At 49.8% G+C, this 25,127-nt stretch overlaps 1 protein-coding gene across 47 annotated transcripts in view; it reads left to right on the forward strand.

Moving 5' to 3' along the window:
• Positions 1-25,127, forward strand: part of PLEKHA6 (pleckstrin homology domain containing A6) — a 157,397-nt gene that overhangs the window by 91,578 nt on the left and 40,692 nt on the right. For 42 of the 47 annotated variants that reach the window (XR_008510484.2, XR_008510486.2, XR_008510476.2 and 39 more), the window contains 5 exons: positions 11,956-12,036; positions 13,028-13,142; positions 18,448-18,552; positions 19,212-19,284; positions 21,711-21,811. Coding sequence is in view for 37 of the 47 variants with exons in the window: in XM_054522426.2 (XP_054378401.1) it covers positions 11,956-12,036; positions 13,028-13,142; positions 18,448-18,552; positions 19,212-19,284; positions 21,711-21,811 (475 nt within the window). In the remaining 10 variants the exon portion in view is untranslated. The other 5 variants (XM_054522526.2, XM_054522487.2, XM_063725793.1 and 2 more) reach the window with 5 other exon arrangements.

Genomic DNA, 25,127 nt, shown 5'->3' on the forward strand with positions numbered 1-25,127 from the left:
TGCGACTAGCCAACTTCTATCCCTACACTCCCAGGAGAGGTATACTGGGATTGTTATTCCCAGGCAGGGGGGCTTCATGCAACCTGTGCAGTTGCCCCACATGCTTGGTTTAATGCTCTGCTATTGCTGTCTTGAAATCCTTAAGTTTTGCACAAGGGGCCCTGCAAATTGTGCAGCTGGTCCTATTTCCAGGCCCAGCCAGAAGTTGCAGGTGCAGAATAGTTGCTCATATACTCCAACAGGTGTAGGCAGGCTCACCTGTTACTCAGGTGTCACTTATGGAGGCTGACTTCTGTCCTGGCCGGCACCTGTGCTGCATCCCTTTCCCTTTCCTCCTCTCTGTTCCCCTCCCAGAGCACTCTGTTCCTCCTTGTCACAGCCTCCATGCCCAGTCTTTCTTCACGGCTGCTGCGTGGCAGGACAGGGGTGGGAACAGCAGTGTCCCTTGTCTGACTGCCTCCCTGCCTTCCTTCTCAGGCCCTCTCTTTTCCTTATCTGGGCTATAGCCAGCAGGTTCTCTAGGCTAGGTCTAAGCCTAGAAGCACCTCTTCTGTTCCTCTGAGATTGTCTTCCCTCCCCTCTGTAAGCCCCGGTTATCAGTGGATGCTCTCTGGCACCTGCTTCTTGTGATGTTTGCTTATCAACAGGTTGTTTTCCTGTGATTTCCGTAGGATCCAGGTCTGGATGAGTGCCGGGTGGGGAAGGGGAGGTGCAGGGAAGGAAGAATCCTAAGCCTGCTGTCCTTGGTAGTAGTTCTTCTACCCTGTCCTCCTCCATGCCAGCTCCTCCTGCTCTGGACCAAATGGCCCACAGAAGACCTCCCTTTCCTCCTCCTCCCCCAAGCGTTAGCTAGAGGTTGGCCAATGCAGGAAGGAAAAGGAAAGCAGGAGGGAGGAACAGGTCCTCTGTGTCTCTAGCCTCCTCCCCAACTCTTCTTCCTTCTCCAACTCTTCTCTCCCAGCCTCCTTAAGCTGCTGGATGACCTTTTCCAGTGTTTCTTACGAGGCCAGTGCTGTTAGTAATGATACTTTCAAACCGTGCAGAGGAGTCTTAATGCATGTGATTTAAAAATAATGAGCCTGGCCAACATGGTGAGACTGTGTCTCTACTAAAAATACAACAAGTTAGCCAAGTGTAGTGGCCCGTGCCTGACGTTCCAGCTACTCGGGAGGCTGAGGTGGGAGAATTGCTTGAGCTCAGGGAGCTGAGGCTGCGGTGAGCCAAGATCGCACCACTGAACTCCAGCCTGGGATACAGAACAAGAACATGTCTCAAAACAAAAACAAAACCAAAAACAACCAAAAAAACCAACAACAACAAAAACAACAAAAAACCCAAAAAACGAAAACAATGGATTGTCCAGATTAATTCTGAGTGAACTTTGGAGTATATCATTTTTGATTTTTAACTTTTTGTTGTTGACAGCAGATTTTCCTTTCTTTTTAGCTTAGTTTAGGTCTATGAGGGAACTTGTATTTACTGAAGACACTGAGCTCATCAGCTGGTGGAAGGATACACTGGCTTAGAATTGCATTTCATAGAATTCAAAACTATTAGAACTGGAAGGTGGCTTAGAGAACATCTAGCCTAGTGCTGTCCAATAGAATGTTCTACAATGATGGAATGTCCTATGACTATTCTGTTCCATATGGTAACCACTAGCTACTGTGGCTCTTGAGACACAGTGAAATGTGGCTAGTGTAACTGAGGAACTGAAATTTTAATTTTATTTAATTTTAATTATTCAAAATTGAATACGGCTAGTGGCTATCAACTTGGTGCAAATTTAGGATAGTGCTATTTATTGTATTCCCTTATTTTATTAATGATTATAACATTAGCCACTACTAAACAACTGGATGTGCCAGGCATTCTTCTAGAGGTTTTAAATATTTAGTCCTCCCAGCAACTCCATTATCGTTACATGTTGCAGGTGGGGAAACTGAGACCCAGAAAGGGACAGTGACTCAGTAGTGGTCAGTTACCAAGACTCCTGACTCTGAGACCACCGGCCTTACCCTTTTTCTTAAGGACAATCCACACGCTGTCCATTCCTTGCCATCATGTGCCAGCTTTTTTCACAACTCTCCAAGTCCCTTTCCAGATCTCCCTCTTCCTCTCAGGGGCGTCAGGGGAGCTCACAAAGGATCGTCTCAGTCTGCAGCAAGTGCTCTCCTAGGTACAGTTGTTTTCTGGCTGGTTCCTTGGGTGGCCCTTGTTCCTAGGCTCCCTTTGGATCCCCCACCAGCAGGCAGCAGTGCAGGGATATCGCTTTGCCCTCAGAGCCCTTGGCAAGCTCCCCAAGTACAGGAGAAGTTCGATTCCTTGCTCCTGGCAAAAGGAGGTGTTCAAAATTTCCCACAATCCACCTGCCTCCAGCTTACCCTATTACTCTCAGTCTGAAAGAGAAGATCAGCTGAGCCCTCCTTGGGGGCCAGAGGCAGAATGGGTCTCCCTGGGCAAGTGAGGAGCAGCACTAAATTAGAGCCTGCTGTTGCCCCTCAACCCTTGCTGTGCTACCCTCCAGCCGGGAGGCTCCTGCTCTCCAGCTCTGGCTGGTTTACTGCTTTCCTCTTCCCAAGGCAAAGCTTCTGCTTTGTAGACTCTTATCAGAGTCTGGCTGGCCAGTAGGGAGGGGAGGGACAGGAGGGGGCATGAAGCAGATGCACTGTGCACACTGATCCCAGTGAGAGGGATTTGAGGCTGAGCTCCTGTCTCCTTCAGCCGCTATTCAGCATCCCAACTGGAACAGCACGTGCCCCCTCCTCCAAGCAGTGGTGAGCCTGCTGGCCTGCTCTATAGCTGCTCCATCAAACTCAAACAGTTATTCAGTTCCCCTGTGTGTGAGGTGCTGGGCAGAGGCACAGAAATAAAGGCCAGGCTGTGGACAGTGTTTGTGTGGCTGCCCTTCCATGCCCCTACATCCAGGCAGCTGTTGTCAAACTAAAGTTTGTGGGTAGCTCCCAGCCCACGTCACACACAGTCCCCAGACCTGTAGCCCACAGATTTTATCAGTGAAAGAGTTTGTGGCTTTCATTACTGTGTTCTTGGAGCAGACCTTGAAAAGCTGGCATCTCCCCCTGAACCATGAAGCTCTCTCCTGCTTTCCTAGAGATGAGGAGCTCAGATTGGGTGCATCGCAGGGACAGAAAGAAGGGAGCCCAAGACTCAAATTTTTCTGACCTCTCCTGTCACTATAGCTGGGACAATGCACCTCAGCTTCCCTGATTCTGAAATGGGCCTTCCTTGCCTCCCTCCCAGTGTAAGGACCAGAGACTGCATGAGTTTTATTTTTCTCTTTGTTCCATATGCCTTCAGAGCATCATAACCTTTCTTCCTCTGCTCTCTGGTCCAGTGGGAGATTTGTGTTGTCTGCTGAACAAGGCATCACTCAATACCATTGTTTTACTGTTAAAATGAGAAAACTAAGATACCAGACAGCTTGATTCTCAAATTGCTGGATTGGGAACCAAGAAGGCGCTGGTAGCTTTTGAGGATGGGGAAGGAGGGAGATCAGCCAGCTTCATAACTCTCCAAACACCCACTTTGTAAAATTCCTTTCATGGGGTGGGGCAGGGTGGGGTCGCTGCTCTCCTTAGGACACCAGAAGCAGATCTGCTGAGTTAGGGATGCAGAGACATGGTTTCAGTGACCTTGCATATACCCGGCGGCGGACAGCTGGGCTGCCTCAGCCTCTGAAGGGCAGGGGTTTGAGATTCAACTCAGAGCTGGAAGGCGGCAGGGCGGTGGGGGGGCATAATTAATTATTGCCCTGCCCTGTTACCCCTTGGGATCCGTTCCACATTGCTGGCTGCCAGGAGAAGGCAACTTGGAGGCGAGGGGGCTGGGTCCTTTTTTCTCTGCTTCTGTCTGGCTTAGCTACTGAGGAAAGGCTGAGAGGAGGAAAACCCAGAGCTGTAGGCAGCTGGTTCTCCTTTGAATTCCCCCTCTCTTTAGAAGGGAACAAGAGCACACAGCACAAGGAGGAGCTCCAGGGAGCTGGATTGCCCCAGTTCTCCAAGTTGGGTCAGGGTGAAGGAGAAAGTGTCTCCCAGCCTGCCCACGGCAGCTTCTGGGTGGTAGAATCACAGTTCTCCACAATTGGAAGACACTTCAGTGTTGAGGCAGTTAAGGTCTGGCTATACCCGGGAATGATATTCAATAATTCATCAACCAGAAAGGATGCTGGCCTGGAGTCTTGGAGGGCCCTGTGGTGCCAGGCATTAACTCTTTTGTCTCTGGGTCATGGAGATGTGAGGAGGTCTCAGACCCTGGCCCGGAGGTGGGGCAGGGACACTCGAGGGACTGGGGGGAGCAGCTTTTCACCTACCAACATGGAAGAGCTTCAGTATTTGAATCACTGGCAGAGTTATGCTATCTACTCTGGTTGTCTTCATTTTTCAGCAGACAGATGGAATTCCCTAAAGTAAAACAACCAGTTTAAAGATGAACCAAGCTAGGGTGGGAGGTCAGAATGAAGTTCCCCTGTATAGTATCCATGTTTTCTCTCATGCACACACACACGCGTGCACACACATGAGCTTGAACCCATTACCCTGACTGAAGTACACCTTGCCGTCCTGCCCTCAGTCTGCCATCTTAGGCCTTCCTATCTCCTCTCATAGGAATAAGGGACCACCCAGGCCCAGAGCAGGGGCTGGGAGACACTACAGTGAGAAAATGGGGGAAGGACAGCACCTGGGCTGGAAGGGAAGAAACCTGGACCTGGCCCCCTCATTTGTGATTTCTCTCCCTTGTCCATGGAGCCATCTCTTCTATCTTCTGCCTGTGGTGGGAGCTGAGCTCATGTAGAAGGCCCCCAGCCTTCCATAACTGCCCATAACAGGTTTTGGGATGGGGCTGGGGGTGCAGTGAGGCTGGGCAGAGTGAAGCAGGAAAGGGAACAGTATGGGTCTTGTCCCCTAGACATGCAGCTGAGCAGCTTAGGACATTTCAATAAACTGGCTTGGGGCAGGGAGGTACCATCTTCTTGACACTTTGGAAATAACTGTGGCATCAAAGGGGGGATGAGCAAGGGCAGAGAAGAAAGGTGAAAGCAAATACAAGGCTGGGTGACAGCCACTGGCAGCTGGTCCCCAGCACCCAGAGAACTGGCATTTTGATCTTCAAGGAGCACATGGAAGAGAAACAGTTGGGGTTGTTGTTTTTAGAGACGGGAGGGTCTTGCTCTGTTGTTTTTTAGAGACAGGGGTCTTACTCTGTTTTTTGTTGTTTTTTTTTTTGAGACAGAGTCTCACCCTGTTGCCCAGGCTGGAGTGCAGTGGTGCAATCTTGGCTCACTGCAAGCTCCGCCTCCCGGGTTCACGCCATTCTCCTGCCTCAGCCTCCTGAGTAGCTGGGACTACAGGCGCCTGCCACCAGGCCTGGCTAATTTTTTGTATTTTTAGTAGAGACAGGGTTTCACTGTGTTAGCCAGGATGGTCTCGATCTCCTGACCTCGTGATCCGCCCACCTCTGCCTCCCCAAACGCTGGGATTACAGGCGTGAGCCACCGCGCCTGGCCTTTTTTTTTTTTTTTTTTTTTTTTTTTTTTTTTTTTTTTAAGAGATGGGGGCCTTGCTCTGTTGTTTTTTAGAGATGAGGGTCTTGTGCCTCAGGTTGGGTTGCAGTGGTGCGATCATAGTTCACTGCAGTCTCGATCTCCTGGGCTCAAGTGATCCTCCTGCCTCTGCCTCTGAGTAGCTGGGACTACAGATACGTGCCACCATGCCTGGCTAGGGCAGTGTTGTTTGGAGGGGCTCCTTCCCACCTGCAAATACCTAGAAGTGCTGCCAGGGCCTGACCCTCTTTGACCTCTTCTTTATGTGGCAGCAATAGGTGGGAAAACAGAGGGCCTCTGATGAGAAGTGGCTAGGAAAGTGTATTTTCTCCTGGAAATGGCAGGGGGAGCCTCAGGAATCAGGTGCATGAAGATGGCTGGAAACATAAACTGAGTTGGTTTTTAATTGGGACAGGATGCTGGAGCAGATAAGCCTCCTTGAAAATAATGATGAGATCCAGATGGGGAGGCACAGAGCAGGAGCCAACCTTCTTCCCACCTTCCCCTCCTCTGTGGCAGCAGAAATCCTCTCTGGAGCATGGACAGTCTCGGCTTGGAATTTGCTAGCTGGGAGAAAGAAGTGGGAGGGATGGGACCCCCTTTCCACTTGCCTCTCACGCAAACCTCTCTCCACCTAATGAGCTGTAATGCTGGAACCCAAGGCGTCCTCAGGATGGGGAAGCCGGGCCAGGGCTAATTCTTTGTCAGCAGATTCTCAGGAGCTATGGAAATGAAGCAGCTTGGTGTACAGCAGATAATCAAGAGAGGCCAGTGGGTGGAAGGAGTGGAGTATTTCTCCAGTCGTTCAATATTGATCACAGTGGGGTTCTGGGCATCCAGCCTGGGAGTGTGTGTGCATGTGTGAACATACATGCCTGCAAAAGATCATGAAACTTGGATTAATTTTGCCATTCTTGACAGTGTAGTGCCAGGTATACTGCACGTGGAGGCTGACTCTCCAGGGGGATGTTTGGAGATGAAGCAATGCAGAGTTATCTCTATGTGAGGTACTGTAGAGGTTGAGGATGTCTCTTGAACTACAAGAAAGCTTTAAATAGGTGCAGAGACAAAGGCCTGGAAAAATGGAGAGGATCTGCTTCTTTTCTTTGTAATTTATTGGTCTTGAGACTTCCAGAGTGCCTGCCCCTGGCACTCCCAGCCTGTGCCCCATACACGATCTTCTTAAGCCTGGGACTAAGTATTTTTCATTTTTTCTCTCCTGCATCTGGCATATATCTTAATTTGTTTTTAAGTAGAATGATCATAGCCATTATCTCTTCTGCAAAAAATGGTCTACATCTTGAAAGTTTACAGCTATTATTTCATAGAATTAGTATATGTGCTGCTGAAGCGAGCACTATTATTTCATATAGTTAGAAGGTACCTCATTTACACATGAGAAAACTAAGGGCCCAAGAAATAAAGTCACATTCCTAACTCAGGTTGGATCTTGGACTGAATGTTTGGTCCTGCCGTGTTTGTTTCCACTGATGGCACTGCCATCAGGGCCACCCTCATTGTGGATAAGTGACCACCTACTGGACTGCTCTGGAGTTTAGGGCTGTTTCTACCTCCACCGCACAATCTCCTTTACCACTTGAGATTTTCCCTTCTCTTGGGTGGAATTTGAAAGGTACATTTGGATATGTATTCATGGATTCATAATCATTTGTCCTTGACAAATGGAAGCCTTTTGACATCCCAAAAGGAAGGAGAGAGGAAGGAGAAAACGGATTACCTGTCCTTGTTTCCCTTTTTAATGTTCTGCCTCTTGTAAGTTCTTCTTGATGTCTAACTAAAATGAAAATCTGCCATACTCTGCAGTTTATTGGCAAAGGGAAAGAACTGCTGCTAGACATTCTGTGTGCAGACTTAATTCAGAGGATTTCAGAGCTCTCGATGAGCAGGGGAAGCCCCTGAGCCTTCCTTCGTTCCTACTCCCTTGTGCTATCTTTACAGGGCATAGGAGAAGTAATTTAACTTGCAGCTTAAGCAAAGGCTGTGGGAGGCCCCTGAGCTCAGCTTGAAGAGAAAGGGGATATTTTTGCCTTCTAGAGGAAGAAGGCTCATTTTCCCAAAGCACCCCTACCCCCTCCTCCTTCTGTGCAGATGAGCTTAATTTTCTTCCCCTCCTACTGAAGGTGGATCAAAGCCAAGCTATGTATTCAAGGGGGAGCTAGGCAGGGAAGCTGAGTGAGGGGGTGAGGGGGCAGAAGCAGAGCTTCTCTCATGGAGAGGAAGTAATTAATTTTAAGAGAGTGCTAAGATAGGGAAGCCCTTGGTGATAGAATGTCAAACTCCAAATGCAGGTGGTTAAAAATTAAGTCAGGGCTGGAGAGTTTCTATTATTCATTCATTCATTCAACAAATATTTATCGAGCACCTGTTATGTATGGGCAGGAACCTCAAGCCGGCATCAGGAGAGGGCCCAAGAAACTGGATTAGGGACAGGGAAAGGATGTGATCTGAAAACCGAGGCTTCCTGTCACCAGGATAAATCATTTGCAAAAGTCCCATGAAATAGCTGAATATATTGACCTTCTGGATTTAAGATTAAGCTGTTTAAATATCAGCAGCGGTTGACCCCAGTTGTATCCTACCAACTTGTCTAATTATAGGTTAAATAATAATGTTGTCCATTTGCTTTTCCATTCACTGATCACATTATTCCCCAATCAAGTTCTTGCTCGATCCAAAAAATTCGATTAGCCCCTTCCTTTCAGTGTCTGTTGTGATGTCACAGAATTGCCATAGCAACAGACTGTGATGTCAACAGACTGCCTGGTGCTGCTAAAAAGAACCACGTTGGTCAAAAAAGGAATCTGTCATGTGAAGACAAAATGGAATGATATAGAAAGCCAGAGGAACTGAAACGTGATATCAAAAAGAACATCTTGGCAGGATAAGATAACAGTGGGTCTGGAGCCTCCTTTGCTAGAACTCTTTACAGAAAACCAAGGAACTTAATGAGGATTGATTGGAGAACAGGCTTGCCTAGAAGCAGGGGGATGGCAGCGATGACCTTCGGAAGGCCCTTGCAGTCCAAGGATCCTAAGACATGAAGGACATTTAGGAAAGCGGGGAGCGCTGACCATCTTTAGCCGCTGAAGAATTCAGAGGAATTAACATTGATACAAACCTCCTTGCTTCTGAGCAGATCTGACAGTTACCAGCTGGAATGTATCATCTCGTGTCTGGGAAGATTTTCAGCCATAAACACACAATGACCCCCTCTCAAGCCCCATTTGCTGCCCTCTTCCTTGCAAGCCTTGAGAGGAAGCTCTCCTTTAATATTGCCTGAGCAGCCCCATCCTAGCCACCAGCTCTGGTTCCACAACATCCACGCCCATCTGGTCGACTTGCTTCTCTTCGGTAGGACCGCCACACAGGGAGGAAAAGCAACCCCGTGCTGTCTGAGGGGAGCAAGTCGGAGGGACGGGGCAGAGGATCTTCATTCATTATGCTCCTGTCCACACAGAAGAAGGCTGGGCAGGCTGACAGAAGAGAAAGGAGACCTGCTCAATCAATCTCAGCTTCTCAGCAGCGGCAGCAATAACAGCAGATGAATCTGGAGCTTCATTTAACCCTTATGCCCACAGGATCTGAAGGATCTCTGAGAAGCAAGTTGATTTTCAGCTCAGGAGCCTGTATTGTGGGTTGAGAATTGGGGAGGACTGTCTCCCTACAGGTCGGGCTGGCATGAGTTTCAGCCGTGCAGATGGGAATGCAGCCCCAGACTCCTTCACCCGCCCAGCTACTCTGCGTTCTTAGCTCACTGAGGTCGGACTACCTGGGAGTGCTACACCTGCTCCGTGTATGCCTGTCTCTCCATTTCAGCATTTTCTCCTTGGGGCGCTGAATGGGGAGGATATCATCCCCTCTTTGTTTATTCTGCCTCCAGTCCTCTGACCAGTAGCATTCTGGCCGAATACCAGGAAGCCACGGGCCTACTAGAGCACCTAGGTGACCCCTACCACCACCCAAGGAGAGTGCCCTCCTGGTTCTCCGGAGCCAGAGTCAGGAGGAGGGGGAACTGCCAGAGACTCTGCCACCGACAGCTCTGCATCTCTGCCACAGCCTTACGAGTTGGACCAGAGGACTTACTTCTCAGAGGCATGGTAGGATCAGGGTGGCCGGTGGGTCCTTTGAGGCTGCCGACCTGGGGACGGAGCTGCCAAAAAGATGTTGAAGTTTCGGGCTGATCGACGTGTCAGGTAGGGATTTCTTCCACGGATCATGAGCCAAGTCAAGTCAGAGCAATCTCAGTTGGCAGCTTATCCTGCTTGGATCCGGCGGCTTCAGAGTGAGGGGTCTGCTTGAGATGACCTGGAGAAGGAAGCATAGTTAGGTCAATGGTTGCTGCATTGCAGTGCTTGTGAAGGGGAAGCTATTTTGAAATTGGTAGTGCCGGGATAGAATGAGGACGTCATTTGAAGGGGTTGCTGGGTAGGAAAGTCTGGGGCTGGGAGAGATGTGCCATTCCCTAGAAGTCTTGTGATGGTTGGCAGCAGACTGTGTGTGTACGCTTCTATGTGTGTGTGTGTGTGTGTGTGTGTGTGTGTGTGTGTCTGTGCCAGTGCCTGCAGGGAAGATTCCAGCAGTTACCATCGGGAACACGCAGAGCAGAAGGAGACTGGAGGGTCAGGGCAGGGGGTGGGTGCCCTGCACCACTGAGAAAAAGCAGACAACTTGACATCTCAAAGGACACCATAGTTGCCACAGACTGCTTGCCCCCCAGACCACCAGATGGGACAGATTCAGGGGCAGACAAGGGTAACGGGAAACAGTTGCCCTTCCTTGCAAAGATCCCCTGTGATTCAATTGAGGAGCATGTCCTTGTTGGACCTGGGAGGGAGGTGGGAATAAAGTTTGGGAAGTGGGGAGTGGATTATCAATGTGCTAGACTCAGAACCCAGGCCTGGTGGACACGCGCCTGGTTTTGGGTCCTGGCTGGCAAGCCTGGGCTGCGAAGCCCAGATTTCCACATAGACTGTAGGCACTGCCTGCTGTGCTTTTATCTCCTGCATGTCTTTGGATTACATCTGAGCATGATAGCTTTGGAAACTGAAAAAAACACTCTTTGATATTATCTTTAGCTTTAGCAGACAGCCCAAGGGCTGGGATGTGTCCTGGGCTATTGAAAGGGGGCCCCCAAAAGGTTATTTTCCTTCTCTGATGCAACTGAAGGGACTAAGCTAAGATCTCCTTCCTCTGCTGCTGGCTGACCTGCCACTTGTCAAGCAGAGCCGGCTCTTTGCTGTGGGTGTGCTTGAGTGGCCCTGTCTCCGTGGCCTCTGTCCTAGTGCCTGTTCCTTGCGGTAGTTTGGCACCTACTCTGGGTTCTCACAGTATTTCTCAAGAGGGATGGGCGAAAAGGCCCTTAACTCATCTAGTCCCTCCACTGGCTGAATGCTTGAATCTCCACTGCTACATTCTTGCCAAGTAGTCACCGCTTACCGGATCCATCTCAGGGGTTGCCATTATGGCTTAGACCGCTGCATCAGCCCCTCTGTGCTCTGTCTGCTGCCTTCCTCCCCATCTCCCCTGAGATCCTCCTGGGGAACTATCCTGACACTCAGCCAGCTGGAGGAGCCACAGCAGGTCTTCCCAAGGAGCCTCCACGATGCTGCTCCCCATCTGCCTCTGCACCTACCCCCCACCCCCCAACCCCTGGTTCCTGCTCCCTTCTGCTTCCTGGCATGCTGTCCTCACAACACCCTGCCCCTCTCCTGGCCACAGCATCCCTTAATGAGATTGGACTGTTGAGCCAGCACTGACCTTCATGCCTGACAGCCCCTGAGGTCTCAATGACATCAAGCAGCCCTTAGACAGGAGACCCTGGACTTAGGGTGTGGGTGGGTCCAAGCCCAAGCTCAAGAATGGAATTTTTCGAGCTCCCATTTCCTTTTAAGAAAGAGACAGAGCATAAAGCAGGAGAAGGAGGAGGAGTCCAAGGTCACAAGAAAGTTTTTTCAGCAAATAATGGGGGGGCTTTTTTTTTATGTGGCTCACTGGCAGACGCTGTCCCTGGGAGAGAACCTGCCATGCGTGAGGTCCTGATGTGCTGAATTGGCTGCTGGAACCCCTCTTCCCCACACTTAGGATAACCACTGAAAGAGTTCAGTGTGGCTTATTTCCAGCCTCAGAGAACTCTAGTAAGTAGTTAGCACTGACTAGTGGGAGGTGACCAGGCTTCATTTCTTCCTTCCCCCACCCCGCCCCCCACCCTCATCCAGATGTCAGCCCAGGCCTCCCATGGGTCCCCCTGGAGGACAGAAGCACAAGCTCCTTACATGATCACCTGTCCCTGTCACCACCCAGGGTCTGTTCACGCATTGGCTTTTGTCTCTGCCTTCTTCATCTTTACCACAACTCTTCTGTTTTTCCCTCTACAGCCACAATGAAAGACGGAACACATTTCTACACCCAGTGACTGGCCAGGTCCCAGAGGAAAACAAAAAATTTGACTTGAAAATGTAAGTGTGTCCCCTACTTGCTGTTTGGCCTTTCTGCCCTTAACCACTACCATCCCACCGCCTCCTTGCAGCTGGAAAGCAGAAGCAACAGGGAGGGGAAGGAAAGCAGAAGGCCTTTGCAGTCACTCACCTCGGTTCTGAGGACTGGAAGCATCTGAGACCCATCTGGCTTGACACCCTCATCCACTTTTCCTAGGGTCTAGCAAAAGCCAGGTTGGTGCACCCCGCAGGTTGAGCTGATGGAGTAGAAGACAGGTGTGAGGCTGGCATAGCACCCTTGGGCCTTTGAGGGAAGTGCTGAGAAAATCTGATATGATCACGAGAGCCAAATGCTAATTCCTCTCACTGTGGATCCTGGCTCACCAAATGAAAGGAGAAAAAAAGAAAAGAGGATAATTAATCTACTCTCATAGGCCACTAGGCAGTTGTGTCTTTTAAGGTAGAAGGAAAGGATTTCTGGAGCCGCAGGGTCTAGACTTTTAAAATAAATGTCCAGGGCTGGGAACAGGTGGCTCATGCCTGTAATCTCAGCATTTTGGGAAGCTAAGGTGGGAGGATCACTTGAGTCCAGGAGTTTAAGACCATCCTGGGCCATATAGTGACACCCCATCTCTCTAGAAAAAAAAAAAAATTAGCTAGGCATGGTGGCCCATGCCTGTGGTCCCATCTACTCTGGAAGCTGAGGTGGGAAGATCACTTGAGCCTAGGCGTTCAAGGCTGTGGTGAGTCTTGATTGTGCCACTGTGCTACAGGCTGGGTGACAGAGCAAGACCCTGTCTCAAAAAATAAATAAAATAAATGTCCAAGATCACTGACATATAATTTCAGAAAGGCTGAAGGAGTGGCTGAGGTGACCCTTCAATGGCACTCAAGAGATCTAATTTTGTGCTGATGCTGAAACAGTGGGTGGCAGGGTGCGGGAAAAGGATGGGTGGTTTCCATTGTTTCTTGGATCTCACCAATCTCTTTTTTCTGGTCGACTTGAAATCAGATCAGCCTTGGACATGTCCAATAAAACAGGTGGGAAACGCCCGGCTACCACCAACAGTGACATACCCAACCACAACATGGTGTCCGAGGTCCCTCCAGAGCGGCCCAGCGTCCGGGTAAGTCCAGCCCTCAAGGCAAGCTGTTGGGCTGGAAACATCTTCAGTGCATGTTTAGTGGGATCTCTGGGAATCCTAGGAAATTGTAGCCTGTCCAGCTATTTCTGCAGGCTCCAAGAGTAGGCAAGGTGACCCAGGAAGAGAGTGGAGAGTAGGAAGGGAAGAGGGCTCAGATCAGAACCTCGTAGAAGACCAACATCTAGACCAGGGGTTCTCAACCTCAGCACTGCTAGCAATCAGGGTTGGGTGATTCGTCGTGCTATGAGACTGTCCTGTGCATTGTAGGATGTTGAGCAGCATCCCTGGCCTCTGCCCACTAAATGCCAGTAGCACCTCTTTTCCAGGGGTGACTGTCAACAATGTCTCTAGACATTGTCAGTTGTCCTTTGGGAACAAAATCTCCCCAACCTCATTGAGAACCACTGGTCTTGAAGGATAGTCACGAAGGTCATGGTGATTGAGAGCTCAGAGAAGGGGAAGGAAGGAAGAGAGCCCCAGGAGAAGGAGGTCTAGAGAAGAATGTTGCAAAGAGGGCCAGGAAGACAAAGACTGAAAGTGTCCTCTGGGTTTAGCAGCAATGTAGTCACTGGGGACCCTGACAAGGGCAGTTTGAGTGGTGTGAGAAGAGCAGAAGGCAGGCTGGAGAGGTAAAAGGGGGGATGGGAGAGGAGATGTAGGAAGAGCATAGCGTAGAAACTGCTCTTCTAAGGAACTAGAAAACAAATGGTAGTATATCATCACATAATGGAGCACTTGCCAAAAATTAAAATGAACTGGAGCTGTATGTATTAACAAGGATAAATCTTGAAAATATAATGTTGAGTAAAAAGCAAGTGGCAGAATATGAGAAATATGATATCACTTATGTAAATGTACAGACATGAAAAGCAGTACTACATATTTATAGGAACATCTGCAGTAGAAGTGCATAATCATGGACAGGAAGACTAATTTTGGGTCAGTGGTTGCCTCTAGGGAGGAAGGAAAGGTAATGAGACTGGGGAGGGGCTTGAGGGAGTTTTAGCTCCAGTTGTCTTGTTTTATTAGGGAAAAACAACATGAAATGATGACCATCATATTATTCCCTACTTTTCAGAAATGTTTGAAATACTTCAGAAAAGTGTTTTTAAAGACACTTGACTGTGATGGGAAATGGAAGGGCAGGGAATGGAAGCTAGAAGGTAACGCAGGACTGGAGGGAGGTTTCATTTGTTGGTTTTGTTTTGATATGTCAGAGGCGTGAACGGAACGGGCCAGTAGGTAGTAGGTTCAGGAGAAAGAGGACAGCCAGTAAGTCACATTTCTATGGAGACAGAGGGAGTCAGATGCAGAGGTGCTGTTAGACTGGATGGGGAAAAGCCACCTCTTCCTGAAACTGCATTAAAAAAGGCGTGTGAGGCTAGGGAGTGGGTGTCTAGGAAATTAAAGAGACTCTCACATGATGTCCTCAACTTATGCGGGAAAGTAGGAGGCAGGGTTTTCTCCTGAGAGGAATGGGGTGGGTGGGGAAGCATCAGGTGCGGGACTGGGAGCTTGAAAATACGTGATACATGTGCCACATTTTCTTAATCCGGGGAGAGGGGAGGGATAGCATTAGGAGATATACCTAATGTAAATGACGAGTTAATGGGTGTAGCACACCAACATGGCACATGTATATATATGTAACAAACCTGCACATTGTGCACATGTACCCTAAAACTTAAAGTATAATAAAAAAAAAAAGAAAATACGTGATACATGTTTGGGGAACAGGAATGATGGTCAATGAAGGACACATGAAATGTTGCCCTATAATTTCAAAGGATCATCCGGGGCAGTTGAGTGTGATTCTGTGCAGCCCTAAATCTTCAGGTTTGCGTGGTTTTCCTCCAGCATGCTCATAGCCTGGCTGTGAGAGCAGGGAAGGCAGGTAGCTGGATTAGCCTCAGTTTGCTGAGAAGCTGTGGCAGAAAGATAGGAGGCCAGGATACTCAGGAGTTAGTGGGAGGTTGTCTGGAATGGTAAACTATGGGTGGCAGTCTCTAGGCCATGGAGAGAGGAGGTAGAATTATGAAAGTGGTGGACTGAGAGAAAAGGGAAGGATTTAGAGATTTGCGTAAGGTTGTGGTGACTTCTTCCAATGGCAAATCTCAGTCATTATATGTGTATTTTTGTTAGTAATGTTCAGATAATAATGTTATTTCGCTGTTGTGGGAGTACTTTATAATAAAGGCCAATTTCTTCCTTACTTCCTTCTACAAACAGTTGCTGAGTGCTTGTTATGGCTGGACACCTTGCTGGCTCTGGTGATAAAGAGATGAAAAAGACAAAAGTTCCTCCCTGCAAAGAGCTCATGGTGCAATGGAGGGGATAGAAAGCTGCATTGTGACAGGTTTTAGGCAAGGGGTGTCCAATCTTTTGGCTTCCCTGGGCCACACTGGAAGAAGAAAAATTGTCTTGGGCCACACATAAAATACACTAACACTAACAATATCTGATGAACTAAGAAAAAAAAATCATAATGTTTTAAGAAAGTTTGTGTTGGGCTGCATTCAAAGCCATCCTGGGCTGCATGTGGCCCACGGGCCATGGCTTGGACTGTACAGATGTGTGGAGAGTAGTGTGCAACTAACCACTCGGGGGATCAGGACTTCATGGAGCGGGGGAGTCTGCAGCAAACTTTAAAGCATAAGTTGGGACTTGACAGTGGCCAAGGGAAGATGGGTCCTCCCCCAACGCCAGGGAGCACACTGCGAAAGGCACAGGAGGTTGGAGAGAACCAGAGGCAGGGCCTGTCTGGTGAAGGGGCAGAAGGTGGGTGACAGGCCCTGCCATATCTCACAAACCTGTCCTCTGTGCTATGCTGAGGAATCCAACCTCTCTCTTAAGTGATGAGTGCAAGAGAGAAATAGGATTATTTGTGTTTTGGAAAAAAACCTTAGTTCATTGCAGAGGGCAGACAGCAAGAAGTGATGAGGACCTTTAAGACAACAATAGTGGAATTTGAGAGGCAAGAGCAGATTTGAGAACTATTAAGAAGACAGATTCATCAGCCCTGTATACACGATTGTGTAATGGAACAGAGGAATGAGGGACCCATGTAAGATAACGTGAAGTTCTGGGGTGGGTGGCTAAGTGGCTCATGGTACCATTCACCAAGATGAGAAGTACAGAACAGGCTTGGTTAGAAAGAGAATGTGTTCAGTTTTGCACTTACTTAATCCTGGCAGACAAGCAGATATAAAATGGGTTGAGCTGGAAAACAGGTCTTGGCTATAGCTTAGGGAACTTTTATCATGTTGCTCATAGCTCAAGCAGTGGGTATGGATGAGGTAACACAGGCACGATGTAAAAATGAGAAAATAAAAATAAAATAATAAAAGTGTGATTGAGGCCCACCAACACTTGGAGAGTGGAAGGAGAGGAGATTGAGAAGGAGTGGCCACAGACGGAGGTATTGAAAGGGAAACAATAGTCTTGTAGAAATCCAAAGAAGAGTTCCAGGAAAGTCAGAAAGATTAAGACTGCTCAGTGCTTTAGAGTGAGTGGCCTTAATTCCATAACAGTGCAACAGCCATTTCAGAAAACAGGTAGAAGAGGTTTAGGAGAGATGGAGGGAGAGAAAGTTGAGACTCTTCCCAGGAGCCTAGGACTGAAGAGTAAGTAAGGGAAGGTATTATCTCACAGTGGACATTGGGTATATTGAAGGGGGAATTTGGGTATGTGTGTGGGAGCATGAGAGAGAGACAGAGACATTTTCAGATGGAGAGACTTGAGTGTATTTGCTAAGGAGAAGACATCAGTGGAGGAGGAAGCATCAGAAACATATTTGAGAGGAGATGATCAGTGGAGCTAAGTCTCAGAGGATACAACGGGTTAGAAGTGTTAGCCTTAGAAGGAGAGCAGCACCTCTTCTTTTGACACTGGAGGGGAAGAGGCAAAGATAGTGTAAGGACAGTCATTTTCTAGGTGAAAGGGTGTGACATTGAGGGAGTGCATGTCTAATAGCCTCAAATTTCTCTGTGGAGGAGCAGGTCCACTGTCAGGAGGGCAGAGGCAGGGGAGGTCAGGGGGCTGGGAAGGATGGTGAGGGTGTGGGGTGGAGCTGCCATCTGGGGCTGAGCCTCCTGGGATTGGGACTGTGGCTCTGTGGCAACCTCATCTGTATGGCAGTGTGATTTTTTTTTTCTCCAGCAGCACCTTAATCTGGCTATGAGTACAGGGAGAGTACATAATTTGATTAATTTGGAGTGCCGTATTGAGTTTTAGACAAGGTGAGGTAGGAAGACAATAGAGGGGGTTTCTGAGAGCCCGGTTGATATACTCCACCATGGGCCCAGGCTTTGTAGGGAAGTAATGAAAACCAGGAGGAGCTGACGGATCTAGAAAAAAAGACAAGAATTGAAGAGCTGGGGACCTCAATGGAGTAGAAAAGCTGGTGTTGAGTTAATGGAGTGAGAAAACCCAAAGGGTGGAATGTTGGGATCAGAAAGCAGGAATCCTGGAAGTGAAGATGTTAGCCGCGGAGGGGCTTGGGGTGCTGAGAAGATTAAAGGTGTAGCCCTAGGAGCGTCGCTGGAGTGCAGGTGGAGGGTGCTGGAGCCAAGGACATCAAGGCTGTATAAAGCTAGGGCATTGACGGGTCATGCTCCTGAGCAAGGAGATTTTCCACAGTGATGCAGGACAGAATGAAGAGGAGGACTAACATCAAAACCCTTAGACTGAAAGAACGACTGAGAAGCGGACAGTGATGAGAAGGATTAAACAGTGGGAGATCAGGCAGTGGTGCTTCCAGAAAGGTGGACTATTGCCAGAGTGTGGAAGAATGACAGGGTCCACGTGGCAACACAGAGCTAGGAGAACACCCGTCTCTCCTCCTGGCTCTGTGTTATGTTGGGCACGAGACGATGCACGGGACTCCCAGAGCAGGAGGATGCAGGGAGTTAACTTCCAGAACGCACTGTGGAAGAGAGAGGGAGTAGGAGGTTGGGAGTAGGATAGGCCAGAGTGAAATTGGAAATCTTATTATTTTCACCTCCAAAAAAAAAAAAAAAAAAGACTGTGAGACAGGTAGGACTATTATTTTATTTTTTGGAACTATTATTTTGAGCCCTATTTTAGAAATGAGAAAAATTGCCAAAGAACTGAAAGGCCCTGCTCTTGAGTTAGTAAGAGATCCAAGATTCACATCTGGGCCCCTTGGTGTGAGGGCACCCCAGGGTTAACCCTAGGGAGAAGCAGCTCTAGCAGGGGTGGCTCCCTTGCAGATAGAGCAGGAAGGAGGAGACTGGGGACCTAGGTCAGCTTCTCTCTCTGCCCCCAGGCAACTCGCACAGCCCGCAAAGCCATCGCCTTTGGCAAGCGCTCACACTCCATGAAGCGGAACCCCAATGCACCTGTCACCAAGGCGGGCTGGCTCTTCAAACAGGTGAGGCCACCCTGCTGTTCCGGCCACTGTAGCCTCCACCTTCTCCTCACAGAATGAGGATTCCTCTGTGCTTATGATAGGCCGTGTATTTTTTTGGTATGTCCTCCTGCTGTCTCTGTGAATGAGTCTCCTAATTTTATAAAGGCTCAGAGAAACTGAGTATCTTCCCAAAATCACACAGAAAAATTTGTCTCAAACTTGGGAGCCCAGCCCGGTTTCCTGATGGACAGATGCAATGACCTTGAAACATGCTGAATCCCCAACCCCATGGGAACAACCCACTAGCTCCCCAGCAGGTCCTGCTTATTATGGTGGGGGTAGGGGTGTCTCCTGCTAGTTTAGGGTCCACCGATTGGCACCAGATTGGCCTTGCCACTATCCCTGCCTGCCCTTCCACTCACTCATTCTGCCCATCTCTTGCCCCTGCTATCCTCCCCAGGGGAGGCACTGAATGACACAACTGGAAGGTCACAGGCAATAATCTAATGTCAGTTCCTTGCATCTGAGGTCTCCAGGGGTTGCTGCCGTGCATTAACAGCAGAGCCGCAGCTAGGGCCAGGATGTCCTTATAATTGACATGGTGCCCTTTTCCCTGCATCCCATCTCCTTGTCCATGTCCGGCTTGCAGCCCTCATATCTGCCTCTCCCATGTCCCGCAGGCCAGCTCCGGGGTTAAGCAGTGGAACAAGCGCTGGTTCGTCCTGGTGGATCGCTGCCTCTTCTACTATAAAGGTGAGCTTGGCCCTTGGACTGGCAGGGATGGCAGGAAGCCAGGACCCACTACTCTTTCTCATTCTGCCATATCCCCAAGCTTGGCTTTGGATGGGCACCAGCAGGGCAGATCTCCCCACTGTGGTCCTGGCACCAGTGGCAGCAGGATAAAAACAAAGCTCACTTGTTCACTCACACACTCACTCACTCACCCATTCAGTTCACATTCAACAATGCTTGCTAGGTTTCAGACAGAGTTCCAGCGATACACTGGGTGAACAAGGTGGTCATATGGCTGGTAAAATCCTGGAGGAATGGGGAGAGAGGATGAGGACAAAGAGGAGGAGGTCACTAGTCACTACTAGTAGGTCACCTACTAATTGGAGCTTGTGTGTGGCCTTTCCTCCTGTCCCACTGGAATGCACAGTCCCATCTGGGAAGGCAGGAACTTTTGTCAGTGTTGGTCACTGCTGTATCCACAGCACCTAAAACACTACCTGCCATTTAGTCGGTGCTCAGTCAATACTGAATGAGTGAACATGTCCTCCGGCTTCACCTTCTCTGCCGACCCCAACACCCTCTCCCTACTCTCTATTTTTAAAAGTTGTGCCAAGGCAGGCTGAGGGCACCAGCAAGAGTTGAGGTCAGTGATGGTGGCGCCAGGTGGATGCAGGGGAGGAAGTAGGCATGAGGGATGAGAGGAGAGAGGGTACAATTTTTATGAAGCAGGAGAGGCTCTTTCCTTCACTCCCTTGGCCCAGGAGGGCACAGCCCTGATTTCCAGTCCTCCTGGGAGCAATTCAGTGAATCATTAACTTTGGCAAACAAAGGTTGTACCCAGTGACCCTGCAGAGCACTGCTGTCGCTGGTTGCTGTATTGCAGCCACCTGAACCCCAAGCACGGAAATCAGGAAGGGGCTGAGCATACAGAGTCCAGTCCCAGAGAAAAGCCCAAGACTCAGGGAGAGGAATCTGCCCAGGCCCAGGACCGAGGGCTGAGCCTCCAGGATATGGGGCCACAGTGGAGCCAGAGTGGGAATGAAACTGGAGGAAAATTGGGGGTTTCTGCAGAGGACAGTCTTTGGGAAGCAGTGGGGGTAGAACCTCAAAGAGCTGAGAACCCAAAGGCTCAGGACACACCAAAATGGGGGTCACTGTTCACAAAGAGATGGACCCAGAACTCCCCTAAATGCTGGTCTGGACTCTGCCACGCAGGGGCTCCATCTCTGGAGGACAAGAGCCTCAGCTCTCCTGAAGGCAGCCCTGGGGTCCAACCCCAAGTGCCTCCTACTACTCTGGTTTACCTCTTCCTCCAGGTACCATGCTGGGGTCCAAACAGAGAAGCTGATCTGTGGGCCAAGTATCGTGTAGATGTGATGAGTAGGAGGAGAAGCAGGGCTTGAGGAGTTTATACCCTACAGAGGTTTCTTCTGAACCCCAGCCAAAGGCTTTTCAGAGTCCCCAGCCTGGGGAACAAATAGTGATCCCAGCGAAGTGGAGAGGGCCTTGCCATGGTCTCATAATTGTCCCCCACACTGTCCCACAGAGCACTCCCTGCCCTTTCTTGCCTCCTGCTTCCAGGTGGACCTGACTAGCCAATCCATCAGGCTCCTTTGGAGATCCGGGATGAATTAGGTAATAGCTGGACTGTTAGCCTGATCCCAGGGCGGAGAGGGCCAGAGCTCTCCATGCAGGGGTGCCTTTTCCTATGGAGACATAGAACCTCAGTGGAGATCTGCAGCAGGAAAGGGCAAAGCAGGCTTTGAGTGCCAGGGAGAACCTTAGAAAGAGTTACCCAGAGGCACCAGAGAGCAGAAGGTGGGATAGTCCACTCTACAATGATCTATCCCATCACCTTGTTGCATATGTCACTGCTGGGATTGTCTCATTTAGAGAGGCAGGATAGATAGGATAGTGGTCAACAACGCTAGCTTTGGAGTTCAGTTTTTGTGTTTGAAGACCAATTTTACCACTTGTTGCCTAAGTAACCTTGGATAAATCATCTAACCTCTTTGTGTCTCAGCTTCCTTACCTATAAAATGAGGGTAATAATAGTACCTCTTCATAGGTTTGTTGGGAGGATTAAATCCATTAAGGCATTTCACTTAGAACAGTGCCTGAACGCTTCCAAAATATCAGCTCTTATTTCTTTGTTTATTTGTGCACTAGAATGCAAATTCCTTTAGGGTAGGCACTACTTCTCTCTTATTCACCTCTGTAGTCCCAGTGTCTGGAACAGCATCTCCAGGGCCACCACACTCCCTAATTCCAGGGAATGTCCTCTCGGAGCATGTGTGGTGGCCCTGAGTGCCTGACAAACAGGAAGTGAACAACAAATATGTATTGATATTTATCAGGGAGGGGCAATACACTCCTCCCAACTCTTGGCGCATGCGTGCACGTGCACACACACATGCACACCCTTCTTGTGCCTCTCTCCCTGACAGATGAGAAGGAAGAGAGTATCCTGGGCAGCATCCCCCTCCTGAGCTTCCGGGTAGCCGCAGTGCAGCCCTCAGACAACATCAGCCGGAAACACACGTTTAAGGTCAGTTGGCCTTCCCTTCCCAGGGCAGGTGGGGAAGGAAGGCCTGCTCTTCTAGAGCCTACGGGAATGGAGAAGGGCCAACAGCCATCGCCCTAAGGAATCCCAGGTGGTGGTGGTCATAGCAGTGGTGGTGGGTGGGGGGAGGGGGCGTAGTAATGGCCCCTAGACTCAGCACAGTCTCTTGTAAGGCTAGAGCAAGGCTATGCTGGGACCTTCCTCCTCTCTTGGGGGTTGGGTGGGCAATTCTCCCAAGAGTGGGCCAGTAGAGATGTGTTTCAGCATCACCACAATTGTTACTGGGGCAGGAATAGTTATGTTCTGAGTCCTTGGACTTTTTGCCCAATGCCTGCCCCTGGGAAATCCCTCTGGGCAGAGGCAGGAGCTGTGGCTGGTGGGTTCTGAGACCTTTTCTGGAAAGGCTTCCTCCCCACCATGGTTTCAGGAAACTGGACCTACCCCCAAGTCAAACTTAGTCAAATTTCAATCTTTAGCGAATATTAGAAGTTGAGTTTCATTCCACAAGAACTGCAAATCTTATGAAGAAACCATTTGAGAGAACAAGTGCACAGGAAAATGGGCCTTTCCTGCCTGCTCAATATCACTGCCTTGAACCCCTGGGGAGCCACCCGTTAAAGATGTGCCTGGAGCTGGCTCATCCTAGGCCAGTGTTTTTCCACATTTAAAAATTCATGACCCATCAAAAACTATAAAAATCTCATGCCCTTTTGTATTTTATGATGCAAAAATCATAGGTCCCTTTTCATTTTCCAAATATAAAATTATAGTATCAACTACACATTTTCTTGGTACAAAGCCCTCTCTCCCCTAATTGACAATTGCTGTCCAAGACCCTTCAAAGCTATGATATTAGATGATTGGATCTGTAGGTCACTCTTTGAGCTTCTAGAGCCTTAGAAGAAGGGACTCTGTCCCTTCCTGTCCTTCAGGCTCCAGTCACCTGGCCACAGAAAAGAGCTGGGCAGCATGCACGGGGCCCGCTACAGGGAGCAAAGAAGGACTTATTTGGCACATAATTAGTTTCCAGCCTCCCAGGGTCTTCTATGCCAGAAGTGTGAAGAGAATGAACAATTAATAAAACTCTGACTCCAGGGAGCCGGTTCTAGCTGGGGAAATAGGAACAGGCTGTTTAACCAACAACAAGTAGTCCTGTTATACACAGACACACACACACACCCACACACACAATCAAACAGCCTGTCTCACCCTCCCCACCAGACCTGTGCAGAGACACAGACACGTTCCAGCTCGGAGCTCTGCCAGCAGCAGGCGTGAGATAAACATCCCCGAGTGACTGACACACTCCCTCCACCACAGATCCCAGATATCACCTCTCTGCCCACCAGCCCCTCGCCTCCTTCCCCCTCACTGCGCTGCCTCTTTTAAACCTGACTCTGAGGGCTGTGCTCAGTGGCCCACAAAGGGTTCTGATTGTGGCTATTCCATGGCCCTTCCCCAGGGAAGGGAAGGGAGCTGAGACAGATGGGAGGCTTGTCCTGCTGTGGCCACTGAGTGAAACTCTCGGATGGCTAAGAATGAGCCAGGAACTGTTTCTGCCCAGGCTACTGCTGAATGCCTTAACCTCTCCCTAACTCTGGCCCCACAGAGGCTCCAGGGGCTTTGCCCCGCTGAGACAGCTCCCTCAATTCTCTGGCCTCCTTTCATAGTTCCAGGCCAGCGCCCCTGTCCACTCCCCATCAATGGCCCTGTCTTTTCCCAGGCCCTCTGCCTTCTCCTGTCACAGCACTTGTCCCTGTGCCTCTGCTCTCTCCTTGTTTCCCGCGGCATGTTTTGTCCCCCAGCGTGACTGTCAGCGCTTCAAGTGCAAAAGCCTGTCTTTGCCTTCCTTGTGACTGGTGCCCCCAGCGAGTTCCACACACACAGGCTGCTCCCTGGATGCTCATTGAATTGAGGAATTCATTTGCTGCCCGCTCCCACCCGCCCCAGGACACACCCACGAGCCCTGCCTGTGTGTCTCCGCTCTACAATAACCCTGTGTTCTCCACCCAGAAGACTTGCTTGGGCCCCTGGTCTCTCTATCCCCCATCCGTCGCAAGTCTCAGCTTCTTACGTCTTCACTGGCTTTTTGTCAACACCTCCCCTGCCCTCTCCCACACCTGCCCCGAGCTCCGCCTACATGCTAAGCCCTCTGCTGGAGGGTGGGGACCAGAAGAAGGAGGCCCACCCCTGCCTCTTGCTGGGTAATGGCTCCTGTCAGAAAGAAAATGAGGGCTGGGGACAGGTGGAGGCGAGGTGGGACCAGCTGCAGCTGAGGAACCTTTTGAGCATTTAGAGGGTGTGGGTTTGACGTCACTGTTCAGGGGAGCCCTGAAGCTATCTCAACCCCCAGAGACCTAGGATTTAGGGCTCAAGGGGTCAGAGGCTGGAGTGAGGCTCACATCCCAGACTCTGAATCACTGCTAGATGTCCCCTGTTGAGTGGGCTAAGCTAGGCTACTGAGGATCTCGCTGGGAAGTATGCTGAGGTCCCAGAAAGAATTTAGTCCTGTGGCCTCTTTTCCTTTGGCCTAAGAACTTTGGATTTCACCAGGCAGACTCTTTTCCCGTGAAATAGATGCATCAGTGAAGACCAGAGCAAAACCACAACTTGTCTGCAGTTACAGAGCTGGTCAGGAGCAGAGCCAGGCTTAGCACTGCGATTCCCTGACTCACTCTCCACCACCAGCCCGAATTTCCCTGGTGCAAGCTCTCCACTCCCCACCCCTTGGTAGGCAGAACTGGGCATTGTTGGGTGCTGCCATTCCCAGGGGGGACGCTGAGTAGAAGGGGAGAATCTGAATATTTCCCCCTTCCCTGTGCTCCTCACCATTTCCTGCCACGTCGTCTTCTGTCTCTCCCTCTGGTGTTTGGTTGACCTGTTCTCTGCTTCTCCTCCTTCTGACCGTGTGAGGACCCCTCCTCTGGACAGGAGCTCTCTTCTGGGTTCCCGCCCGCAGTACCTGCTCGCAGCCGCCAACTAGGTAGTGTGCCCCATCTGTATGCCAGTGCCTGCTTTGCATGCCCGCAGAGAGGGGCTTGGCTGTCTCTCCACATGGAAGAGACAGTGCTAGCTTCTCAGCAGTGAAGCTGGGGCTAAGATTGGCATGTGCTCAGCGGGTCCTCTCTCCCAGACATGGGGTAATTGCCTTTGAAATCAAACATGGAATTTGCCGGGAGAATGGGTGTGATCATTGTCCCTCCTGCTTTAATTACCCCAGGTGGGGCAAGTAGGCTGATCTGGTTATTGGGCTGCCTAATGGTGCCCAGAGAGCCAGCCAAGGTGGATACCTGGGTACCAG

Source organism: Pongo abelii, chromosome 1 (genome assembly GCF_028885655.2).
Source record: "Pongo abelii isolate AG06213 chromosome 1, NHGRI_mPonAbe1-v2.0_pri, whole genome shotgun sequence".
Lineage (NCBI taxonomy): Eukaryota > Metazoa > Chordata > Mammalia > Primates > Hominidae > Pongo > Pongo abelii.